The sequence below is a fragment of the Lissotriton vulgaris genome, chromosome 4_1 (genome assembly GCF_964263255.1).
Source record: "Lissotriton vulgaris chromosome 4_1, aLisVul1.2, whole genome shotgun sequence".
Classification (NCBI taxonomy): Eukaryota; Metazoa; Chordata; class Amphibia; order Caudata; family Salamandridae; genus Lissotriton; species Lissotriton vulgaris.
This window is the reverse complement of record NC_141691.1, coordinates 87,885,344-87,908,662: the sequence shown is the minus strand read 5'-3', so window position 1 is coordinate 87,908,662 and position 23,319 is coordinate 87,885,344. Positions and strand designations below refer to the sequence as shown.

The 23,319-nt window shown below is 47.7% G+C and overlaps 1 protein-coding gene across 1 annotated transcript in view; it reads left to right on the top strand.

Annotated features, from left to right (window-relative positions):
• The window catches only part of STEEP1 (STING1 ER exit protein 1), an 84,071-nt gene that overhangs the window by 42,985 nt on the left and 17,767 nt on the right, over positions 1–23,319 (top strand). Inside the window, exon 2 of the mRNA XM_086918341.1 lies at positions 14,391–14,508. Coding sequence (XP_086774467.1) covers positions 14,391–14,508 — 118 coding nt within the window. The remainder of the gene's footprint in view (positions 1–14,390; positions 14,509–23,319) is intronic.

Sequence of the window (23,319 nt, the reverse complement as noted above, 5' to 3'; positions counted from 1 at the left end):
AGAGTGATGAGAAACAGGAGCTCACAAAGAACCTGGATGAAGGAGTGTGAAGCCATCTGTCGAGGGCAGCAACAGCTTCTGTTTGCACAAAATATGAGGAGGAATATAAAGTGTTTATTATGTGGTACTTGATGCCGGCCATACTCAGGGCTGTTTGCAGACTCCGTTGCATGGTCAAAAAATTGTCAGCAGAGGAACACAAAGATGGTCTTGTCCACAGATCTAGCTATACTGGGCATATTTACTATGCCTTATAAAAGATATAACTGGCAGACGTAACGCTTAAACCAGTTGTGATGTTTCAGGGCCGGCTAGCTCTCAAATGACCCTCTTCTTTCTCTTTTGTTCGCTCGTCTCTTCTTCCCTTGTGTAGTGTCTCACCAGATTACCAGTGTCTGGTTGATTTGATTTGTTGTTTATTTTGTTAAAGATATAAAGGGAGACACCAAAAACAAAAGTGTAGAACAAAAAACTCTTCAAGTAGAGTTAGCTTGCATTAAGGATGTCTTTTAAATTATGTTGAATTCAGAGCAAGACAACCTTTTTAGGTTTCGCCTGCACAGAGCTTGCGCTGTGCTTGTTAAGTTTTTGTATTCAATATCCAGTATACATCTTAAAAAGGGCTTCCATTCTGCCCCCTTGCTCTTTACTGGTTCCTGTGCTGGCCACTTAATTTTCCTCCATTTCTATTGGCTGTGGCATACTATTTCCTGTTTCTCTTATCAGTGTCCTGAGGCTCAACTACTGTTTTCAATCATTTTGTGGGCCTTTATTTTTTGTTTAATGCTTTTGCTTGCACAGCGCTTGCCCTATGCATGTTTTTTACTTTCTGCCAAGTGCTTATCTATGTCAGTCCCTCATGTTGCTCCCCTCCCTTTTCCTTTCTCCCATGCACCACGTTAATGTACAGGATGAGTCCAGACACTTTCACCCAGACAGGGAAGCACCTCCTAGTTACTACAAATGGAAGCATTTCTTGTGGCGCACAGGTACATGTTAATATATATTTATCCTCTGCTTAGCGGGCAAATCTGTGTGTTTCTGCATGCTGCTCGGCACATGTTGACATGCTCTGCCCGGCCCCAGCCCAGATGGCACAGTCCTTGCTGGCATATCTTCAGAGACGTGGCTTTGACTGTCTGCCTGGCTCCACCCCTGCACTTAACATCCGGAAATTGCCCTCGAAACCTTCCTGCTGCTGCTTGTCTCACCTGTACTATATGCAGCGCCGGTACCTGCCCTAACTGCCGCTGAGATTAGCCTGGCCTCCCACTCCTGCACCTTCCGCCCCCTATGGGGATCTCCCCTCCCACTCCCGCTGTCTCCTGCATCCTTTTCATTCCCACGCCAGGGCTCTCCTCCCGCTCCTACACCTTTCTCACTCCATCCCCTTCTGTGCTTTCCTTCCCAGTGGGGGTTTAATCTCCTATTTCTGCTGTCTTGTCCACCCTTTTCACTGGTGTGATTAAAGGGACGTTATGACGTGAACAGAGATTCCCTTCCTCAAGACCCTCTTCTGGCCTTCCTAGGAAAGAACTTGCAAATGTTTGAAAGCTGCTAATAATAATGGTTGGATGGCGACATCCGACCAGAGACTCTAGGACCATGTAGGTACCCCGGCCACTGGCTTACAGGTCTGGTTCTCAGAGAGACTTAATGATCTTGCTCCTCTGAGACCCCTCCGCAAACCCGAAAAGGGTGCATCTGCCCCTTGGTTTACGGAAGCATTGGCGGCTTCACGTCGGCAATGCAAGGTAGCGGAAAGAGCATGGCGCGTGAAATACGACGCGACGGCGAAACTCGCCTACAGGTCTCTGGCGAAAGCTTACCATCGGAACATCCTCGCGGAGAAGAAGGCTTATTTCGCGAGAAAAATTGAAGCTGCCTCCAATTCCTGTAAGGAGCTTTTCGCCATTGTGCGGGAGTTTACAACTTCTCGCGCAGCACCTACCCAGACCCCCCCTCCTGCGCCTTGGGTCAGGGCGATTGCGGACTTTTTCACCTCTAAGATCCAGCGGATCCAGGACTCCTTCCTTGTGCTGGAGCCTGAGATGCCAGGTCGGGCGGAGAATGCCGCTGTTACCCGACCTAACGCAGGTGTGGCCTTGGCAGCTTTCCCTCCTCTCTCGCTGACCGCTTCATTTGACCTGATGGCTGGGCTTAAGTCAGGTTCCCCTCGGGATGCCTGCCCCGCAAAATTTCTGGCTAAAATGGCAGCTGTCATTAATCCACTCGTGAACCCCCTGTTGAACTGTTCTCTTGCACAGGGTGTGGTTCCCCAGTCCTGGAAGCAGGCAATGATCATTCCCCTGCTTAAAAAGCCTGGTCTGGATGTGGAGGTGTTAGCGAATTATAGACCTATCTCGCTCCTGCCGGCTTTTGCGAAGGTCATTGAAAAGCACGTGCATAAGGTGCTTGCCGATTACCTGGAGTCCCACGACCTACTGCACCCTACCCAGTCGGGTTTCCGCGCCAATCTTAGCACCGAAACAGCTCTCCTGGAAGTCTCGGAGGCGATAAAGGAGGTGCTGGATTCGGGCGGGAGAGCGATGCTGGTGATGTTAGATCTGTCGGCGGCCTTTGACACCGTCCCTCATGAGGGTCTGCTTGCCAGACTCTCAGAGATTGGTCTTCGAGGGACGGTGCTCCAGTGGTTTCGATCTTTCCTGGCAGGCCGTCGACAAACGGTCTGGGCTTCTGCTTGCTCCGCCGAGATGTCGCCACTGGGTGTCGGAGTTCCTCAGGGCTCTGTTTTGAGCCCAACTCTATTTAACATCTTCATGACCCCTCTGGCGGCACTGGCGGAGTCCTTCGGGGCCCAGATCGTTTCCTACGCCGATGACACCCAGCTCCTCTTCACCTGTAAGAGGGGTGCGGACTTCGATGGAGGTAGGATCCAGGGTTGCCTTGAGGCTGTGTTTCAGTGGTTCCATCATAACAGCCTCAAGTGCAACTCGGATAAATCCGAGGTCCTCTTTTTTGGGTGCAGTTCGGACCCTGACTGGAAAGTGTGGTGGCCTGAGAACATGTTTCCACCAGCAAGTTCGTCCCAGGTGGCTAAAAACCTTGGGATTAAGATCGACAATGGCCTCACACTACGCTCGCAGGTAATCGGTCTCACCAGCACCTGCTTTGGCCTACTCCGGATACTTCGCAAGTTCCTTCCCCTGCTATCGGAGGAACACAGGAAGATCACGGTGCAGGCGATTATAGGCTCGAGAATTGACTATTCCAACGTCCTCTATCTCGGCCTGCCAGAATACCTGCTCCAACGGTTACAGGTTGTCCAGAATTCGGCAGCACGTGCCATCTTTGGACTATCTCGCCGTGCCAGAGCCTCGGGCCTCCTGGAGGCTTTGCACTGGCTTCCTGTCCGGAAGCGGATAATTTTTAAGACTCTCACCCTGGCACACAAAGCCTTGCACGCCTCCGGAGCAAAATATCTTCAGAAACGGCTGACCTTTTACCTCCCGGCCAGGTCGCTTAGGTCTGAAGCCTTGTCTCTTGCTGTGGTGCCCCGCGTGAAGAGAGCTCGCATTGGTGGCCGCTCTTTTAAATTACTAGCGCCTCAGTTGTGGAATAAACTGCCTGTGTCCCTGCGCAGCACTCCTAACCTGTTGGCCTTTAGGAAGGGGCTTAAAACCTGGCTTTTCACCTCTTAGTTTCGGGCCCTATTAGGTTTCCTTTTTTCTCTGTTTTTTATTTACTTTCCCTGTTGTGTTATGAGATTAGTGTGCAATTCAAAGCGTCGGGACACTCTTTCGAGTAGCCGCACGCTATATAAAACCCTTGTATAACATAACATAACATAACATAACATTTAGTTCAGCCTATGACCATTCCATCCTCAGGCCCTTTGCTGAGAGTGCCAGTGCTGACCCCTTAAGGCCTTAACACCTCTAAAGGAGGCCATCTGATGTGGCAATACATCTCCGAGTCCCAGACAAATTCTAACCCCCCTTTTGTTGATGACAGTTAGAGATGCAAGACTGGGAGAAGACCATTGTGTGTTTTTAAATGTACCCTGGGTGGCCTCTTTAAGTGCTGGCACAGTCCCTTAGCAGCACGGTCAGTCTCGGTGAAATTCTGGGGCTCTACCGGCCATGCTTGGAAGCTCTTTTTATTCCAAAACTGAGCCTCTGTTCATTGCACTCGCTCAAAGGTGAAAGGCAATTCAGACCCTCCAACTAGGTCTGGGCGGTGAACTCCACTCTGTTTGTGGAGTTTTCTACACTTGGCGGAGTGCAGAAACTCCGCTTGGCGTAGTGCAGAGGAGTTTTTTTCCCCGCTCGGGAACTGTAAGTTTGGGATACAGAGCTGCCACTTAGATAGAGTTTCAACCATAGTGGCAGGAACACAAGCGCAAACGGCAGTTTGCACTACACTCCGCCACTTGCGGAACTGCACAGAGTTTTTGTGACTTCGGAGAGTTCCTATAGCAAAACTCCATGAACTGCGCGCTGGCCTGACAACAACCTGGACTCTACCCGCCACAGACTCTGCACGAGTACACGCAATCTCGCAAGACTCTCAAGATTAGCACCAAGACCGCCCTCATCGCAGCCACTGACGCTATCCGAGCCCTGCTCGACAACGGGGAAACAGCGGCCCTCATCCTCCTGGACCTCTCCGCGGCATTCGACACTGTCTGCCACCGCACCCTAGTACAGCGCCTCAGCAATATCGGAATCCAAGAGAAGGCACTAGAATGGATCACCTCCTTCCTCGTCGGAAGGACACAGAGAGTCCGCCTCCCCCCGTTCAGATCAGATGCCACCGAAGTCATCTGCGGCGTCCCTCAAGGTTCATCGCTCATCCCCACCCTCTTCAATGTCTACATGAGCCCCCTTGCGGCCATCGCGCGCCAACACAATCTCAACATCATCTCTTACGCCGACGACACCCAGCTGATCCTCTCCCTCACAAACGACACCGCCAGAGCCAACCTACACGAAGGGATGAAAGACGTAGCCGAGTGGATGATGAACAGCCACCTGAAACTGAACTCAGACAAGACGGAAGTCCTCATCCTGGGATCGTCGCCCTCCGCCTGGGACGATTCCTGGTGGCCCCCTGCCCTGGGCAGCGCACCCAAACCAACGGACCACGCACGCAACCTGGGCTTCATCCTGGACTCCTCCGTCTCCATGACCAGGCAAGTCAACACCGTCTCCTCGCTTCAACATCCTGCGCATGCTACGCAAGATCTTCCGGTGGATCCCCACCGAGACCAGGAAGACGGTCACCCAGGCCCTCGTCACCAGCCGACTGGACTACGGCAACTCCCTCTACGCCGGAACCACTGCTAAACTCCAGAAGAGACTCCAGAGGATCCAGAACGCCTCAGCAAGACTCATCCTGGACATCCCCCGACACAGCCACATCTCCGGACACCTGAGAGACCTGCACTGGCTCCCGGTCAACAAGAGAATCACGTTCCGACTCCTCACCCACGCACACAAAGCCCTACACAACCAAGGCCCAAGATACCTCAACAACCGCCTCAACTTCTACACTCCCACCCGCCAGCTTCGATCGACCAACCACGCCCTCGCCGCCGTCCCCCGCATCCGAAGAGCCACCACAGGAGGAAGGTCCTTCTCCTACCTGGCCGCCAAGACGTGGAACTCCCTCCCCACCCACCTCCGCCTGACCCAAGACCACTTCGCCTTCAGGAAGCAGCTCAAGACCTGGCTGTTCGAGCAGTAGCGCCTTTCCCCCCCCCCCACAAGCGCCTTGAGACCCTCCGGGTGAGTAGCGTGCTATATAAATGCCTTGATTGATTGATTGATTCTCACAGGAGTCTCACTTTCTTTCTGTCGTTCTTTGTTTTCTGGCTCTCGCTTTGCCCCTCTTTTACCGTATCCCGCTCTCCCTTCGTGTTTGTTTTTATTTTCTCACAGTCGCATACTTGCACGCACAGAAACATACAGTATCTTTTCGGTAAAAAACTTGCTTGTTTTGATTCAATTTCCTCTACTCCAGCTGGCATTCCTTGCTATTTTGATAGCCATTGTCTCCTTTCTCGCCTTACTGCACATTGACAATATTTTAGGTCTGTTTAATTTGGGCTTACATTCAGCACTAAAAGTAACAAGCATTGGAAATGCAATAGGTCTCGCAGTAGTAAAGTTTGAGCTATAGGTGTTATTTATTTTTTTGTTTTTTATTTATGTGTTGTTTTTTCTAAATAGCTAAATTAATAGCTTTCTTCTTTACAAAGCCAATAGTTATAATTTTTGTAAATGTGACACCTCTAGCATTTGTGAACCAGGGGTGATGAAGCAAACCAGAAATTGTGTGATGCAACGTTTCAGATCCTGATATTAGACAATGTCTTCCGGATGGAGAACGTTACTGGTGCCGAGGGCCTATAGATTAAGCAAGAAGAAAACTAAGGACCTGGTCGCCCTGTGCAAGTCTCTAGTCTAGAAGAACCCACGCGTTTTTTAATTTACTTTTGATTTTTTAGTTAATAATCTAAAAATACAAGATTCAGACAAAATCCAGATGTGAGCTTTAGAGTTAAGACTATATCCAAAAGACATATATGGAAGTAAGAGAAACCCAAAGTGGATATATATATATGATATAATTGTATTTTGTCTTGCATACGTGCAGGGATCTGTTTGCGGCTCCCAGTTGGATAATGATTTAGAACCCTGTATGTATGTGCTGCCGTTTCCCCCAGCAGCCCCGACTGGTCATTCTGTGTTTTCACATGTATGTGAGGGTTTATGAGGGTTCGACATTGATTTCTCCTAAATGACCCAGAGCTGGCTTTCAGAGATCTAATATGCAAGAGCGGCCGTGTAAGAAGACCACCAGGAGTCGGCACAATAGCGGCCTCCTTGATTACTTTACAGCCTGCTGCTCGATATTCATGTACCTCCGCGGGGGCGCCATTGTTATGAGTCCTGTTTTGGTCACGTGACCTGTCAGCACAAAAGCAGCTGGCCAGCGCGGAACAATTGGAGGGTCGTTCTCCCTGCGCAGAGGGGGTGCGGTAAGGACAAGGAGGGGCGCATCTGGCCTTTATGCCCCGCTGTAAGTGTTAGGCTTCTCTGAGGAGGTTTTGACATGAAACCATGTTCGTCCTCGTGTATTTCTGTTGGGAGCTGTTTTTCGGAGCAAGCCAGGCTGGTATTTGAGTGCCCAGTGCTTGTAAAACATCACTCAAGTCAAAGTCTTCCTCCATGCTGTGCATCCCTGCTAATGACGTTCCTGATTCATTCTCCCAGAATGTTTGGAATGTTCAGTTGTAAGGCAACCTAATACCCCAATGGCCATGAGGCAGCATATATATAAACGCTCCAAATAACTAAATTCAGGGGGGACAGGAAATAAAAACAGAATCTGCCTCTTGCAGAAGGTGTAGCCACGTGGGCAAACGCAGAATCCTGCGACGTTATTACGGACATACAAAAACCGTGAATTTTCTGTAGAAAATGTATTTCTTGCAGGAGGGAATGTCAGGAATCCCGTCGAAATGCTCTAAAATGTTGCATTCTAACTCGGTGGTATTTTTCAAAACACGAGGGCAATGAACGTCATAATCCTCGCTCCGTCACCGCAGGAGTCGTTCCCCCATTAATGATACAAAAGGTTGTCCCGGAAAGCTAGGAGCACGTACCATTAACTAAAGCCTCGAGTGCACTTGTTTCGAATGTAACCAGGTGACTGGGCCTTTTGTCTGTCCGAGGTGCATAAAATGAGCACTGATTGCAACCTGGGTGTCGGTAATTACACTGCAAATATGGCCTGTATTAGACGGTATTTGGGTTCGCTCTAGGTGTGCTGTCCCCCACTGTGCAAACACGGAGTCTTTTGATTAGCATAGTAGGCGGTTTCCTGCAAGGTCCCGGTAGGAACACTGCTTTGCACAAGTGAAAAGCTGCACCACAGTGGGATGGTGTATCCTGCAGTTTATTCAGACTATTTTACAGCCGTACAGTGAACGCTGTAACCCTACTTAATTCGGATACATTTTAAACAATATTGTTCCTAACTTTTCCCACCTGTCTAACCTAGGAGAGTTTGTTGCAAATTATTTTTACGGCGTCATTATTTGTCTTTGTATTGCTATAGGCGATATAGGGTCCTTTGTCTGGATTTGGGTAAAAATTGTAAAAAAAAACAAGAGAGGGGAGGGGGGAGGAGAAATGCGACACGGCGGGAAGGGGAGGGGGCGCAGCGGGTAAAATAAACAAACAAGACGGAGGGAAGAGAGGGGAGGGGGGAGGAGAAATGCGACACGGCGGGAAGGGGAGTGAGTCCCGTTTGGTGAAGGCACTCCTGAAAGCACGAATCGATAAACACATCGACTCACGCCTTGTTTTTCTAGCTCTCTTTCGTTCCTCAAACGCATTCCTGCTCTGTCGAGTCTACACCCTGGGAGGTGCTCACAACCAGAACTGTGAGTGTGAAAAACAGGCGCCCTTTTCAGTTGCAATGACTGGAAGCATGACGTCACCCAGTATCACTGGAGGGTAAATGCAATTCCGTGAGCCAGAGGAAGAACGCGCTCAAAGACGTGCCACAATCACGGACACGTTTCGCCCTGCTTGGTGAACGTCAGCGTGAACATTTTATTGAGCACTCACAGTAAAGAAGCTTAAAGGAGGCAATGGGGGAGGTTGATCGTTCCTGATAGTGCGAGCTTGGGAAAGGTGCCATCCCTTATCAGAAACATATAGCGCTGTGAGGCATAGCTAGTATTTGCCACCGAAGGTGTTAGGGGCTTGGAAAATAAAGAAAATTCAGAAAAAGTAAGTATTCTGACCTTCAAAGATAACGTTATTACAGAAAACAGAAGTATTAAACGTACACTTTTCAGGGCTACAGAGACCAGTCGCCCAATTTGGACCAAGGGGCGGGTGGCCCCTACTTGGGCGCATATGGCGACCACAGGCGCAAATTCTTGCTCGAAAGACCTGTCCCATCGCAAAAGAAAGTAGCCAAAAGCTGTCACTCTCAACAACTGATTTATTGGAATAACTTTTGTTCCGCTCTTTTGGTCTAATGTACAGCGAGCGCGTTGTTGAGCAAAAGTTGAGTTGGCACTATACAAATATGCTCAATAAAATGAGTAGAAACGAACCTTGACATGCACTGGATGTAAAATGATGGGACAGCAAAAAAAGAAATCAATAGTCATAGCCCGTAGCTGGCCCACTGCTCACCCTGCGTGCTGTGACGTTCTCTATAGCACAAATCTCCCCATTTCGTTTCTAGTCTCCAAAGGATTGCAGTTCCTCAAAGTGCTCAGACAGAATCTAAGCACTACACCGAACACCAAAGAAAACAAAACAAACAAGGCAGGCGGCTGGGGGGAGGAGAAATGCGACGCGACCAGGCAGGGGAGGGGGCGGAGCGGGGCTGTGGGAGGAGTGCGGGAACAGACGGCGAGGGGAGGAGAGTAGGAGAGTAGGGGAGGCACGGCCTAGCGGCCGTGCAATCAAGAAGTGAGGGGGCGGGAGAGTAGGCAAGGCAGGCGGCTGGGGGCATGTGCACGCGCTTTTAAGCTCAATGCGCATGCGCATTGAGCTTAAAAGTCACGGGCACTGCAAGGAATCGCCACGATTCCTTGCAAGTTGGGAAAAGAGTGGATAAGTCCCAATACTCTCGCTTGCTCGATGCGCATGCGCATCGACAGGCGAGACCTAAAAACGTCAAATGAAAGCGATGATGGAAGAAAAACGCACAGGAGTATAGATACAGAGCAAGAAAACCAAACCAATACTCTGCGTAGGGTCTGCTGCATTAGTTTGTCGGCGCCCAGGTTTTCACGCTGGTTTGTCGGCCCCTGTGTTTTCACATGAACTGTTGTCTGTTCTGACCATTACAACCTGTAACTCTTCTGTCATATGGAGAACGGATTTGCACCCAAGGGGCTCCTGCTTGCGTGCCCAGGGGCCCAGCCAGTCCATGTATTTACAACAGACCACCCTCCTCTGTATTCACAACAGGAGCATGTCTACAAGACATCCAAATTACAGTGAACTTCAGTTGATTTTAAACATAAAAGACCAGAAACAGAAATCGCCGAGTTTAATAAACATACTCTGTGTGGTGAAGATGAAAAATGTCTATGCTTGACTGTGCAGACTGTAGAATAAAACACAGGGAGGCCACAAGTCTAGCTTGCGTTTTTGCGAAAATAGCGAGCAGCTAACAAAAATAAGAAATTACTTTTATCAATGCAGTAGACCCAAGCATCCGCTGAAAATCTGGTTGGAGCTTGTAATGCTACTTTTTTTATTCCATTTATATTTGATTCAGCTTACGTTTTTGTGCACTTCACTCCCATACAAGTCAATTGTAGCTTGACCATGATACATCACCTCTCGCTGCCTGGTCCATCCTACATCTCCATCACTGGTCAGTCTGGCTCATCCTGCCTCTCTATTACTGCCTGGCACATCATGCCTCTCCATCACTGCCTCTCTCATCCTGCCTCTCCGTCACTGGCCACTGTCTGGTCCAACCTGCCTCTCCGTCACTGGCCACTGCCTGGTCCAACCTGCCTCTCCGTCACTGGCCACTGCCTGGCCAACCCTACCTCTCCATCACTGGTCACAGTCTGGCCTCTCCGTCACTGCCTGGCCCATCCTGCCTCTCTGTCATTGCCTGGCCCATCCTGCCTCTCTGTCATTGCCTGGCCCATCCTGCCTCTCTGTCACTGCCTGGCCCATCCTGCCTCTCTGTCACTGCCTGGCCCATCCTGCCTCTCTGTCACTGCCTGGCCCATCCTGCCTCTCTGTCACTGCCTGGCCCATCCTGCCTCTCTGTCACTGCATGGCCCATCCTGCCTCTCTGTCACCGCCTGGCCCATCCTCCCTCTCTGTCACTGCCTGGCCCAACCTGCCTCTCTGTTACTGCCTGGCCCATCCTGCCTCTGTCACTGCCTGGCCCAGCCTGCCTCTCCGTCAGCGGTCACTGCCTGGCCCATCGTGCCTCTCAGTCAGCAGTCACTGCCTGGCCCATCGTGCCTCTCAGTCAGCAGTCACTGCCTGGCCCATCAAGCCTCTCAGTCAGCAGTCACTGCCTGGCCCATCGTGCCTCTCAGTCAGCAGTCACTGCCTGGCCCATCGTGCCTCTCAGTCAGCAGTCACTGCCTGGCACATCGTGCCTCTCTGTCACTGCCTGGCCCATCCTCCCTCTCTGTCACTGCCTGGCCCAACCTGCCTCTCTGTTACTGCCTGGCCCATCGTGCCTCTCAGTCAGCGGTCACTGCCTGGCCCATCGTGCCTCTCAGTCAGCAGTCACTGCCTGGCCCATCGTGCCTCTCCGTCAGCAGTCACTGCCTGGCCCATCGTGCCTCTCCGTCAGCAGTCACTGCCTGGCCCATCCTGCCTCTCCGTCAGCAGTCACTGCCTGGCCCATTCTGCCTCTTAGGGTACAACCAGGGGGGTATGCCCAAATAACCCTCCTATACATTGGCATGGAACACCTAAGGGGTGAAAAACAAAGGAGTATGGAGGGATGAATCACTCATTTATTTCCGTCTAAGGCACCATTAATTACCCTGATGGTCTCAATAATTTTTATAGCTACAAATGCCAATGATTCAATTAGATACACATATCATTGGACAGGCCCCTGGCACACCAATTGATTGTACATAAATGAATCAAAAAAACACAAATAATACATATATAAATTTCACAAACCAACATACAATGTACATATACACAATATCAACAATACCCTAACGATTACACGTACCTGTGTACACTCCTAAATCTGAGGGGTACACTAAGATATAGTCCTTTTCACACATGAGGTATCGCAGCTCTCTATCCTTTCATTATGTGCGCATATAACTTTTAAACATGCTCCAATTGTACTCCTCAATTATAGCTGTCATCTCGTTTCAGCCGTCAATTTCTTCCGACTTCCTCAGGACAAGGGTACACAATATCTGGATCACTTTCCCAACTCTCGGGGTCAAAACGAGTCCACTTCAGTGGGGGTATACGCCCTCCACGTTTCAAGGTTCCATATTGGGTATGGTAACCTTCAAGTACTCCCAATAGTTTTTCTGACAATCGTTTCCCTCAGGTTGTCAGTCGTCCCTTCGCCTTAGTCCCTGCTGTAGTGGACACCGCCACTCGATCTGGTCCTGTCTCTCACTGCCACGGCCGGGCTGTGAGAGACCGGCGTATACCCCCACTGAAGTGGACTCGTTTTGTAGAGGTCAAGTAGAGTGTTTTTGCAGTGCTGCGCATGAGATGATGGATGGCTATGAGGCAGTCCCTGAAGTTTCATGATGAGAAAGTCCAAGTAGACGAGAATCTGGATTTGATCTGCATTTAGGTTATGTCAATGTCTCAGAGCTAGGTGGGGTTAAAGTAACCAGGTGACTGCGCTAAACCACAGGGCATTTCATTTCTCCCACCAGAAAGGGTAGGCGTGTAATAGTTTAATTTGGTGCAAGTAGGAAGAGAAGGAGGGGTGGGTCAGGGGAACCAGGGAAAGGCTGTGTTGGCGCTTCCCACGGGGGAAAGCATTAGTAGCAGTTTGGGCTTGTTAGTTATGCTAAAGGCTGTGGAGTGTTTTTTAGGGGACCGAAGATGGAGGAGAAATGGTTGTGATAACCCATAACGATATACATTAACGAGTGCAGTCTTGTTAAAAAAAATTATGGTATCTCTAGGAATGGATCTAGTTTTGCTTTGCTGGAGGGGAGAGTTTAAATAGGCTGAGAACTAGTTGTTGTAGAGTTTATGGGATTTGTGCAAGAGTGAGACTTGATGGTAGTTGGATGGAGTGATTGGGTCTGCCATTGGCATTTTATGCAACGGTTGAGGGGCAACAACCAATGTTTTGAAGATGTTTGCATGTGTGCCAGTGGGGAGTGAATGGTTTGGGTGAATACGGTTGGTCTGGGGAGAGTCTTTTGAGGCCAGAAAGTAATAATTTGTAAATTGATAAGGGGATAGGGGTGCTGCTTTAAGCTAACTGAAGAGGTGAGTTCACATTGTGTTTCTCGGTGTGCAGTAGGCGTGGTTTATAGAGAGTTAGGAATGGAGGAAAGGTGTTGGAATGTTGATTATATAATAATATTAGAGGATTTCAATAATTCTATGGCAGTTAGGCTAGGTATGTCTGATGATAAAAGTCAGAATTAGGCTTACTAAGTTTGGTATTAGGCAATCCAGTATGGGGGGTACTGTGATGGATAAGTAGACTAGGTCACTGTCCATCAAAGATGAGCGAATGAGCACAACGTTCGAAATAAAGGTTGCAACAACGAAAGCCAAGTTATTTTCAGTAAGGGAGTGTGGGTCAGTTTGGGCATGGCCTAAGAATTATTCAGGGAAATCTTTTGATGTTTGTTAGTGTTGCGGTTGCATTCTTTGGTTATTATGGGGGTGAGTGACACGTGGGAAACCCAGAATCATGTCAAGCTCTTTAAAGAATGTGCCGTTTCGACCTGTGGATACATTAAGTATTTTGTGGTGTTTGAGGAAATTGGGTCCATAGTAGTTTGTTTTAAGGTATGCATGAGATTTCCGGGGCATGTGTGCTGGCATGTCATTACACTGCTATTTGGAAATGTATGCTGTGGGGAAAAGACTGCAGTCCTTCCCAGAGACTGCGTCTCTATATCATTGATATAATACAATAACTTTGAATATCACATTTTAGTAGTGACCAAATCTGTTTAAAAGGCTCGGTTAAGTGGTCATTAGTTCGTCTCTGGTAGTTACCATGTCATGCATTGAATTTGTGTGAATGTTCCAGTGCCATTGCTCTCATGCTTGGCTTTGTGGTGGACAGGATATGTGAGAGGCAGCAGGTGGATCTGCCTCGTGCCCAGAAACACCAAGGTGGCACACAAAAAATCGCCTGAGGGTCTACCTGTTGCTTCTCCTTACCTTATCTTGGGCATAGAAATGTGTTTGTTGCATGTTCGAGCCTAACAGCCAGCGAATGCAAGAAGCAAGCTCAGACTCCAATCACAGCCCTTCAGCCAGAAATCTCTTGAGGTTATGAGTCTCTAACGGGAGTCCCTGATGGGGAGAACTGGCAAACACTGTACTGGACAGACTGGGCCACATATTTCCTGTGCTGATCTGTCAAGTGTAGGGTTAGAAGAGAAGCAGCTTGGATATCTGCCACTGAAAGAGAAAGCAAAAGGTGGCACAGAACCTGTACTATTGATCTGTCATGGTACCCTTGCCAAGATACCAATGTAGGAGCTTCCATCCTGGAATCACAGCCGCTTTGTTCCATAGATGTCTTTTCAGAGTCCTTTTCATCAATACTAGTGTTGGCCCACCTCCGTGATTAGCCAAAGTGTGAGTTCTTGAAACAGAGTGATGTGGTCTCCTCAGCAGGTGAAGCATGGGAATGTTTCAAACATAGTCTTGTTGTGATTACAGATTGCCAGTTGGAGAAACTCCCCATGAGGCCTCGGGACCGAGCACGTGTGATAGACGCTGCCAAACACGCTCACAAATTTTGCAACACAGAAGAGGAGGAGACCATGTATCTGAGAAGGTAGGTGATCTACTTCATGCCAGGGTGGATTTAGTTTCTAGTATATTTGAGTTGTCCTTTATCCACTTACTAACGTGCAAGATTGAACTCTCTGATCTTTGACTATCCTGTGATGGCCTCCTCTTTTATCTGTGTATCTAAACCGTGATCTTTTATAATATTTTCTTTTTTATGTATGTTTGTGTGTGTATGTATGTATGTATGTATGTATATATATATATATATATATATATATATATATATATATATATATATATATATATATACACACATTTTTATTTTTTTTACAGTAAACCGATATTAGTACTGACGTTTTATATTTGTGATTTACTTTTAACTTGTTCCTAAGAAGAGCTTCATTTTTGCTTGATGGGGGCTTTTTAAAAAATCTTTTCAAAACTGGACACATTGAATGAAAAAAATGCTACTATTTCGCAATAGATGTCGACGTTTTTATATTAACCATTGGCAGATGATTGTCCAATTCACTGTGCTGGCACGGCTAGACTACTGTAATGGGTTTTTACTTGACGTCAACAAATCTGTGACCTAAAGACTACAGAGGGCACAGAATGCCGCTGCCCGCACCCTTTTTGCACTATCTAAGTACTGCCATGCCTCAGATCTTCTACGCCGACTCCACTGGCTTCCTATGGAGCAGAGAGTCTACTTTAAGACCTTTTGTACAACACACACGATCCTGTATGGTCCGGGTATGCACATTTTGAGCCAGTTGTGCTCTTTATATGTCCCGGCGCGAGCCTTGCGCTCTGTGGACCTATACCTGGCCTGTGTCCCGTGGGTGCGCAGGACAAGAGCAGGAGGGCACGTGCTCTGATCCTTTGGAATTCTATTCCTCTCGCCGCTCGCTGCATTCAAGACCATTGGGCCTTCAGGAGATTGATTAAGACATGGCTTTTCTCCAATCACCAGCTTTCTCGCTTTACCGCTCTGCTAGACTTGGCGCTGGGAAGCCCTGTTGCTGGGGCAGCCACGCGCTCTATAAGTGCAATTAACATAACATAACGTAACCACTTTTTTCCTGTTAAGAATTATTTGGTTTTTTAGAAACGGGCCACTTGTATTGCATAATTAATAAAATGTTACATAAAAGTCGATCACTTCAAGGCAATGCAATTACCCTCTATTGCCTGCCTTATTTTTTCATCTTTTTTTTTCTTCATAAGGAGGTTTGTACTCCTGTTTCTATCTGGTAAACTAAAGAAATTCCTGTGTCTGTGCATGTGCCTCCACCCTATATGCCAGTGCACACTCCTCAGTACATTGGCAACAGTGCATGTCAGAAACCTATCACTGGGTATGGAAAACCCATGCCATTTTATTGACTTTTTTCCGTAGTAGCCATGTTTTGTTCTTATATGGATGGTCTTTGGATGGGAACACCTCAAACACTGCAAGTTTCTGAAACGTAAATTGCGTTTTAAATTCAGGGGAGTGTTACATTAATCACATCCCCCTTCCAATATTGCAATGCTGTGCTCTCTGTAGTCCATTACGTGGATATATCCTTTTCCCTCTGGTTTACAACAGATGTTTACTGACAGTCTTACGTTTACCACACTTGTTACTGTGCATGTGTTAATCTTTTGTGGGAACAATTGACATATCCGGTCTTCTTTGAAAGAATGTTATTCAAATAAGGTTTCTTGCTCTCAGTTTCTTGGCTTTGGAAGCCCTGAACCATGAACCATATGAGCCGTGATCTACTTAGGTAAGAGGTGTTTATATAGCAGATCATAGAGGCATCTCAATCTGAAATCATCTTAAGCATGCTCGGTGACTAGCAGCTTTTATGGTGATTTCTCAACTAAACCCACGTGTAAACTGTGCTCTCAAATAACTTTGGGGTACCACATGCCTGTGAATGAAAGTGTCCGATTACCTCACCAGTGCAGGGAGTTGGCGACTTTGGTTGTCAGTCAAGTGGAACGTTTGATTCAGAACACACTTCTTTGCTTATGAAATCGTGCTTCGATTCACAGGATAGTCTTTCAAAAGTTAATAATCCTTGTACCAAAGTCTAGACAACTATGATTGGCTTCCTAAAATTAGCACTTGAGTCGGTGAGAAGTAAACAAACATCGCTCCCTAAGGTTGCCTCTTCTGCCATAGGACTGCAGCTCATTTTGTTCCTTACTCTTTGTAATAAGGGCTGGTGCTTGAGGGCTTTTGGATGAAGGATGGAGAGTGAGGGCTGGTGAATGGGAAGTGATGGATTGTAGATGAGTTGTTCTGAATGAGGGCTTAGGAACTGTGGATGGGAATCGTTGACCAAGGCATGATGAATGATAATCAAGGTATAATTGATGTTGGATGAGGGGTGTTGGAATGAGGAATAATAGATGAGCATTAACAGATGAGGACAAAAGGTGATGGGAGGGATGGAGGTAAGAGAATGAGGATGCTGCATGAGGGATAAAAAGAAAGAGGTGAGGAATGAAGTTGGTCTGCCATGTATTCATTTTATCACTCCTGAAGAGAATGGTTGAGATTTGAGGGATGATGGAAACCGAAAGATGAGTGATGAGATACAGATGATTGTTGATCAGGAAGGAATGTAGAAAGTGAATGTCCTAAAATGAATGCTGCACACAAGATCCTTCCTTGCCCTTCAGTTTTTTACGCATGCTTGTAAAAATGCATAATAGAGAATCTGTTTCATGTACATATACTGCTGAGATGGTGCTGAACTGCATACCTGGTGTAACAGTGGTATACAAATTTAATTTAATTTAATTTGGATTCAGATTCTTTAGACACATGAAGGACTTTGATGGTGGTCAGGAGGGTGATACTCCTCTGTGCCTTGACCCTTCAGTTTAGACTGTTAAGCTAATTGACATGCACCTGATGTTGCTAATTATCATTATATGATATACCATTTTTCACTTCCTACAACCTTTATATTGCTTTTTAGCATTCATGTAGAATGTAATACCTTATGTGAGGTGCTGAAAGGCTTGCCTTTATAGGTGGCATTCTACACCTTGTAAGGTGTGGCTGAAAGGGCACTGACTGTTTTTAGGTCTCGCCTGGCGAACACAGCGCATGCACTGCTTCGCCTTGGCGAGACTATTGTTGTTGGTTTGGTGAGCAAAGGGAGACGCACTATGTGCGTGCATGGACAGGCGATGTGCACGCGCATGTCGTCTCTTCTGCCTCACACGCTCCCTCCGTGCGCTCACACACTCCCATCGCGCGCTTGTTCCTCACCTCATGTAGGGTCCGACCCGCACGTAAATCTCTTAAGAGCTTGTCAGCCCATTCACAGCACTGGGTACTCCTAAATCCAGAGATGGATCGATGCTGGGGCCACAGTGGGGCTTTGCGCAGGGTACCATATGCTTGGCTTAGCTTTTACCTGGGCTCTGTGCGGGGCAGGGGCAAGCCGTCCCTGCTCCTGATCTGCCGTAATCAATACACTGTGTATCTCTTGAAGCCATAACATTAACGTTCGTATGTAAGGTTAACCGGCGATTTAGCATCCTTTGGAAATGCTGGCACGCAGCTCTCCGCCGGGCTGGGCGCCACGAGTGCTCATTCGTTCAACTTTTATGCCTTCTCGTTTTGTCGGAGCGACACACAGGGCTTTCTCTTATGCAAAAAAGTGTCGGTCATCTTGAGAAGCGCACTACCTGATACATATACAGCGGCGAAACCTGTGTCCACCATGTACTAGATGCATTGAAATTAAGACTAAACCCTCATACTTTTCCTTCAGACCGTAGGTTTTTAACGATTGTTCCCAGACCAGTAAATCGCATATGTTTTCAATGGCCTATTTTCAACTTAACTGCAATCAAATTGCCTGTTTTGTTTCAAAACTGATTTAATAGTGCCCGTGACAGCCTTTCAAATCTACACATTCTGTAGAACGAGAATGTTGCATCAACATTGTTAGTAACAGAATGCAACAGACAGCTTTCATTCCTTTGTGTACTTACGTCTGTTTAACCAGCCTTCAATATGCAAATTCATTTTTAGGTTTCGCCTGGCTGTAGCACTGCGCAGCAGTGCTCGCGCAGGCGAAATCTTTTGATCGTACAGTATGGGGCTTTGTCCCGCCTCTCTCTTCCATTGGCTAGCTCCATAAATTAAGGCTAGCCATTGGAAGTGATTGGTTGTCAATCACTTCTTCCCCGTCATGACGCGATTCGGGGGCGTTTCTGTGTGTTTTTTTTAAGTCCCGCCCCTTTTTTCTTTAGCTCGAGGCCTCGTCCGCACTCTGCTGAAAATTCTTCAAAATTCACTTTTGTTAGTATTCTCGCTGCTACATACGATACTTTCGTGTGCTTTTCTTCTTGTTTTCACTCAACGAACCGCTCCCTCTACGTCGCCTTCGAGAATACATTTAACGTATTCTTTCCATAGAGACCTCACTGTCCCTCCTCCCGGCTGCGCATTTATCGTAAATCCTCCTGTCATATGATCGGCGTAGTCACTCACCCTGCGCCAAAGGCGTTACTACTTGTATTCTATAAACTAGTTTGCGGCGCCGGGAGTGTGCCGGCGGGGCATGCGCCTTCTGTATTGCGGTAGTGAAATACGCACGTAGCGGGAAGACTAAGATTCTCTGCAACCGCGGCAGGCATTCTCCCAGTCAGCTGCCTTCATCGGATATGCGTGTTTTACGTAGCGCGACTCAAGATGGCGGGTTTGAGCGAAGAGGAACGGGCGGAGGAGACCAGGCGGCGGATTAGGCAGCGCTAGGAGCGGTAAAGCTGGAGAGAGAGCAGCAAGGAGGGATGAGTCTGACCTAGCGCCCCCGGGGCCTTCAGGCCTCCCCGTGGGGCTCCAGTGAGGTGCTACCACCTGTCCGGTACTAGTGCTCCCTTGGCGGCTCCTACCCCCTCCCTCGGCCTGTCGCCACCCACTGGGTCGTCCCCGCCTACAGTGAACCCCTTAACCTGTTACTCCTTCGTGCTCCCCCTTTAATTATCGCAGCACTGCCCTTCTACATGGCTTACGACCCCCAGCCCCTAATGTAGTGCCAGCGGCTGTCCCATTTTTATTTTTGTTTTGGTTGCCAGCCTTCCCGACCTTGTGCCTGCTGTTGTAACCGCCCCATTCAGCCCCTGGAGCTCCATACCCATCCTCCCTGTTCTGTTTATAACGGCCTACTCGTCCCCAGACCACCTTCCTGTCGGCCCTTTCTCTTTAAACCCGCGCCCCTAGAAAGCCCTGCCCGTGTTCCCTTGGACTCCGAGTTCACACCAGCCTGTGCATCGCCGCTAGAGAATGATGAAGCTGAAGTCCAACCAGACACGCACCCACGATGGGTACGGCTACAAGAAACGCTTGGCCTGTCTTTGCTTCAGGAGCGAGAGCGAAGAGGAGGTGAGAGGTTACATGGGGCGGAGGGTGTGATGGTGCTGTGGAGCGATAGATGAGGGGAGAAAGCGTTCAGGATAACCAACAGCTAAGGATAACCTCTAAAAGGGTGGGGCGATGGGGGCGGGAGTGGGGCCATCAGTTCACTAGGTGAAGGTGTAAATGTAGCATGGAGAAAAAGTGGTCAGAGGAGGGTGTACAACTACTGGCCTGTAGGTGCGAGGGAAGGGGGTGGGCGATGAGGTGAAGTGAACTGAAATTAATGTACATGTTGCGAGGTTAAGAGAGTTCATTGTAAACGATAAAAGCGAGGAGACTGGGGAGGAGAGGGCAGTGGGCTGGTCTTGTATTAGACATAAAGCATTGGTGCCCCAAGAGATGGAGGTGGTAAGTTGCGGAGGCGCTCTGAAGGTGAGACATTTCCATTGATTTTGATGAAGTTGGTAGAGGAGCCTGGAAACCGATTCGGTGGCCATGGAGTAAACAAATGAAAGTTGTGTTAAGAGAAGGCTTGCCAAAAATAAGAAAGCCTCGCACTCTCAAAAGGTATAAAGTTGGGTGTAGTTTGAGGCACACATACTTGAAAACCAGAGACGCGATCTGGTGCACCCTTTTTCCGCTCTTTAACTTAGACTTTGTTCTGCTGTTTTCTTTTGAGTAGATCGACCTTAATAGAAGGCCTATTTTGAGGTCTGTATTGACAGCGCAGCTCACAGAATTACTGATTGCTTACATTATACATAGAGTGGGTTTTGGGTCTACACCCCTCCCCTTTCAACCATTGGCAGTCTTCCAGCCATTGGATTCAGACCTTGTCAATCACATCCTAACACATACCAGTGGAGTATTCATCTCTCATCTTTGCTTTTGTTTGTTTGGTATTCCCCTACCTCTTACACTGGAGTGTTTCCATTACAGGAAGACCACTTTACAACTATAACCCTCTCGGTTAGCTCATACTTGCTTCCTTTCCTTTGCCTACCTCTCATGTGCTAACACTACATGTGTTAGCACATTAAACCCTGACCCATTGGCTTTACCAATGTTTGTTTGTTATTCTTGTCCTGCGGTGATTATATGCTGTCAACTGAAACTCATGTCCCAGACCTGTTAATTTCAAAGGCTTTTTTCTCTTGTTATACTTTATTAATTCAAGTGCATTTTAATGAAAGAACGTAATGAGTTGTGATCGGTACCATATGGTTTAATGAAAACAAACGTAGAGAGGTTTAAATATTCTTTTTGTGTTTTCTTTTTAATGTGCTTGCTTGATCACCATCTGAAATACCTATTAAAATTGTGAATTTCAGTCAGTGCCTGTCAAGAGAAGAGGAATAGCACACGCCTCTGATGGAGGATTCTTGGTCATTCAACTCTCTGCTCACAGTGCATGGTTACATTCCTCCTTTTACAGATATGTAGCTTAGAAGGTCCCGGCTGCAAACCCTTATGGCTGGCAACATGCAATCCTTTTTTTAACCACGTTTATTATCTATTCTTTTTTTCCTTGATTGGGTGCGGACCATATAGAATTATGTATGATTAGCTGTCAATAAGTTTAATATTTTTTAAAGAGTTTACCATAGCAATATGTCCCTCGTGTTTTTTTTGCAGAGCGAAGTTATTTTTCAACAACCAGCTGTTCCTAATGGCCCCTTGGGTCAAACGTTTGTATTTCTTGTTTGGCCCATTTTAGCTCACTGCTCAACCCGGTGAAAACCAATAGGTAAAACAAACAATCTTTTCTGTGGCAAACCCTCACTTGAGATCATGGAAAAATAGGCTGCTGTAAATATTGCACGTTTAATGGCTGTAGGTGTCTGGGAGGTTAAATATGGGTTGGGTTTAAAAGCAGGTGCTTTCAGTGTTTACGGACAGGTGGCTTTGTTACTGCCACCAGCATGCGCCTATTTCAATGAGTGCGACAGGCTCTGTTATTGTTAATGGTCCGGGAAGTAAACTTTCAGCGGACTTCCCACTCGACACTCACATTGTTGTATGGCGGGACTTTAAGTAATTAAAAGACCACCACCACGTCCACCGCCACCACATCCACCACATCCACCACCACCACATTCACCACAACATCCACATTCACCACAACATACACCACCACATCCCCTACATCCACCACCACCACATCCACCACCACCACATCCACCACCACCACATCCACCACCACCACATCCACCACCGCCACCACATCCACCACCACATCCACCACCACACCCACCACATCCACCTCCACCACATCCACCACCACCACATCCACCACGTCCACCACCACCACATCCACCACCACCACATCCACCACAACCACCACCACCACACCCACCACATCCACCACATCCACCACCACCACATCCACCACCACCACATCATCCACCACCACCACCACCACATCATCATCCACCACCACCACCACCACATCATCCACCACCACCACCACCACATCATCCACCACCACCACCACCACATCATCCACCACCACATCATCCACCACCACATCATCCACCACCACATCATCCACCACCACATCATCCACCACCACATCATCCACCACCACATCATCCACCACCACATCATCCACCACCACATCATCCACCACCACATCATCCACCACCACATCATCCACCACCACATCATCCACCACCACATCATCCACCACCACATTATCCACCACCACATTATCCACCACCACATCATCCACCACCACATCATCCACCACCACCACATCCAACACCACCACATCCAACACCACCACATCCAACACCACCACATCCAACACCACCACATCCAACACCACCACATCCACCAGATCCACATCCACCACATCTATGTGTGTGTGTGGCTCTGTATGTGTGTGTGTGGTTGCAAATGTAATAGGTCTGGTATTTGCGAGAGATTAAGCTATTGGCATTGTAAATGACAATGCCATTTATTTATCTGTTTTCAAAACCAACACATAAATAAAAATGTTGTCATTTACAATGCCAATAGCTCTAACTTTTGTAAAGGCGAGACCGTTGCATTGTAAATGCTAGTTCATCTCGCGACTTTAAAAGGAAAGACCACGAGTTTAGCAGGAAGATGGTAGTCACATCAATATTTTACTGCTGCATGTTATAGAAAGTTCAAGTCCTGGTCAGGCTTATTCAAATGCAGTTGAAGCTAATTGGATTATCTGGAGTTTTTATGTGTGTGATCACGTTCGGAACGTTGGTAACCCAAACGTGCATGGCCTTTCATACTTCGTCTAGGCTCATATTTATATACTCATGCATCCGTAATTGGTGAACTCGCTAAGTACTCAAACCTGTGTTGTGCAATGATATGCAATTAAAAAAAGTAAAGAGCATAGTAGAAATGCAAGATCACATGGTAGACAATATCTTTTAAAGTGGCTCCCAGTTTTTATTTTCTTCATATGCAGGTAGAAAACCATCTAGTTTTGTCACT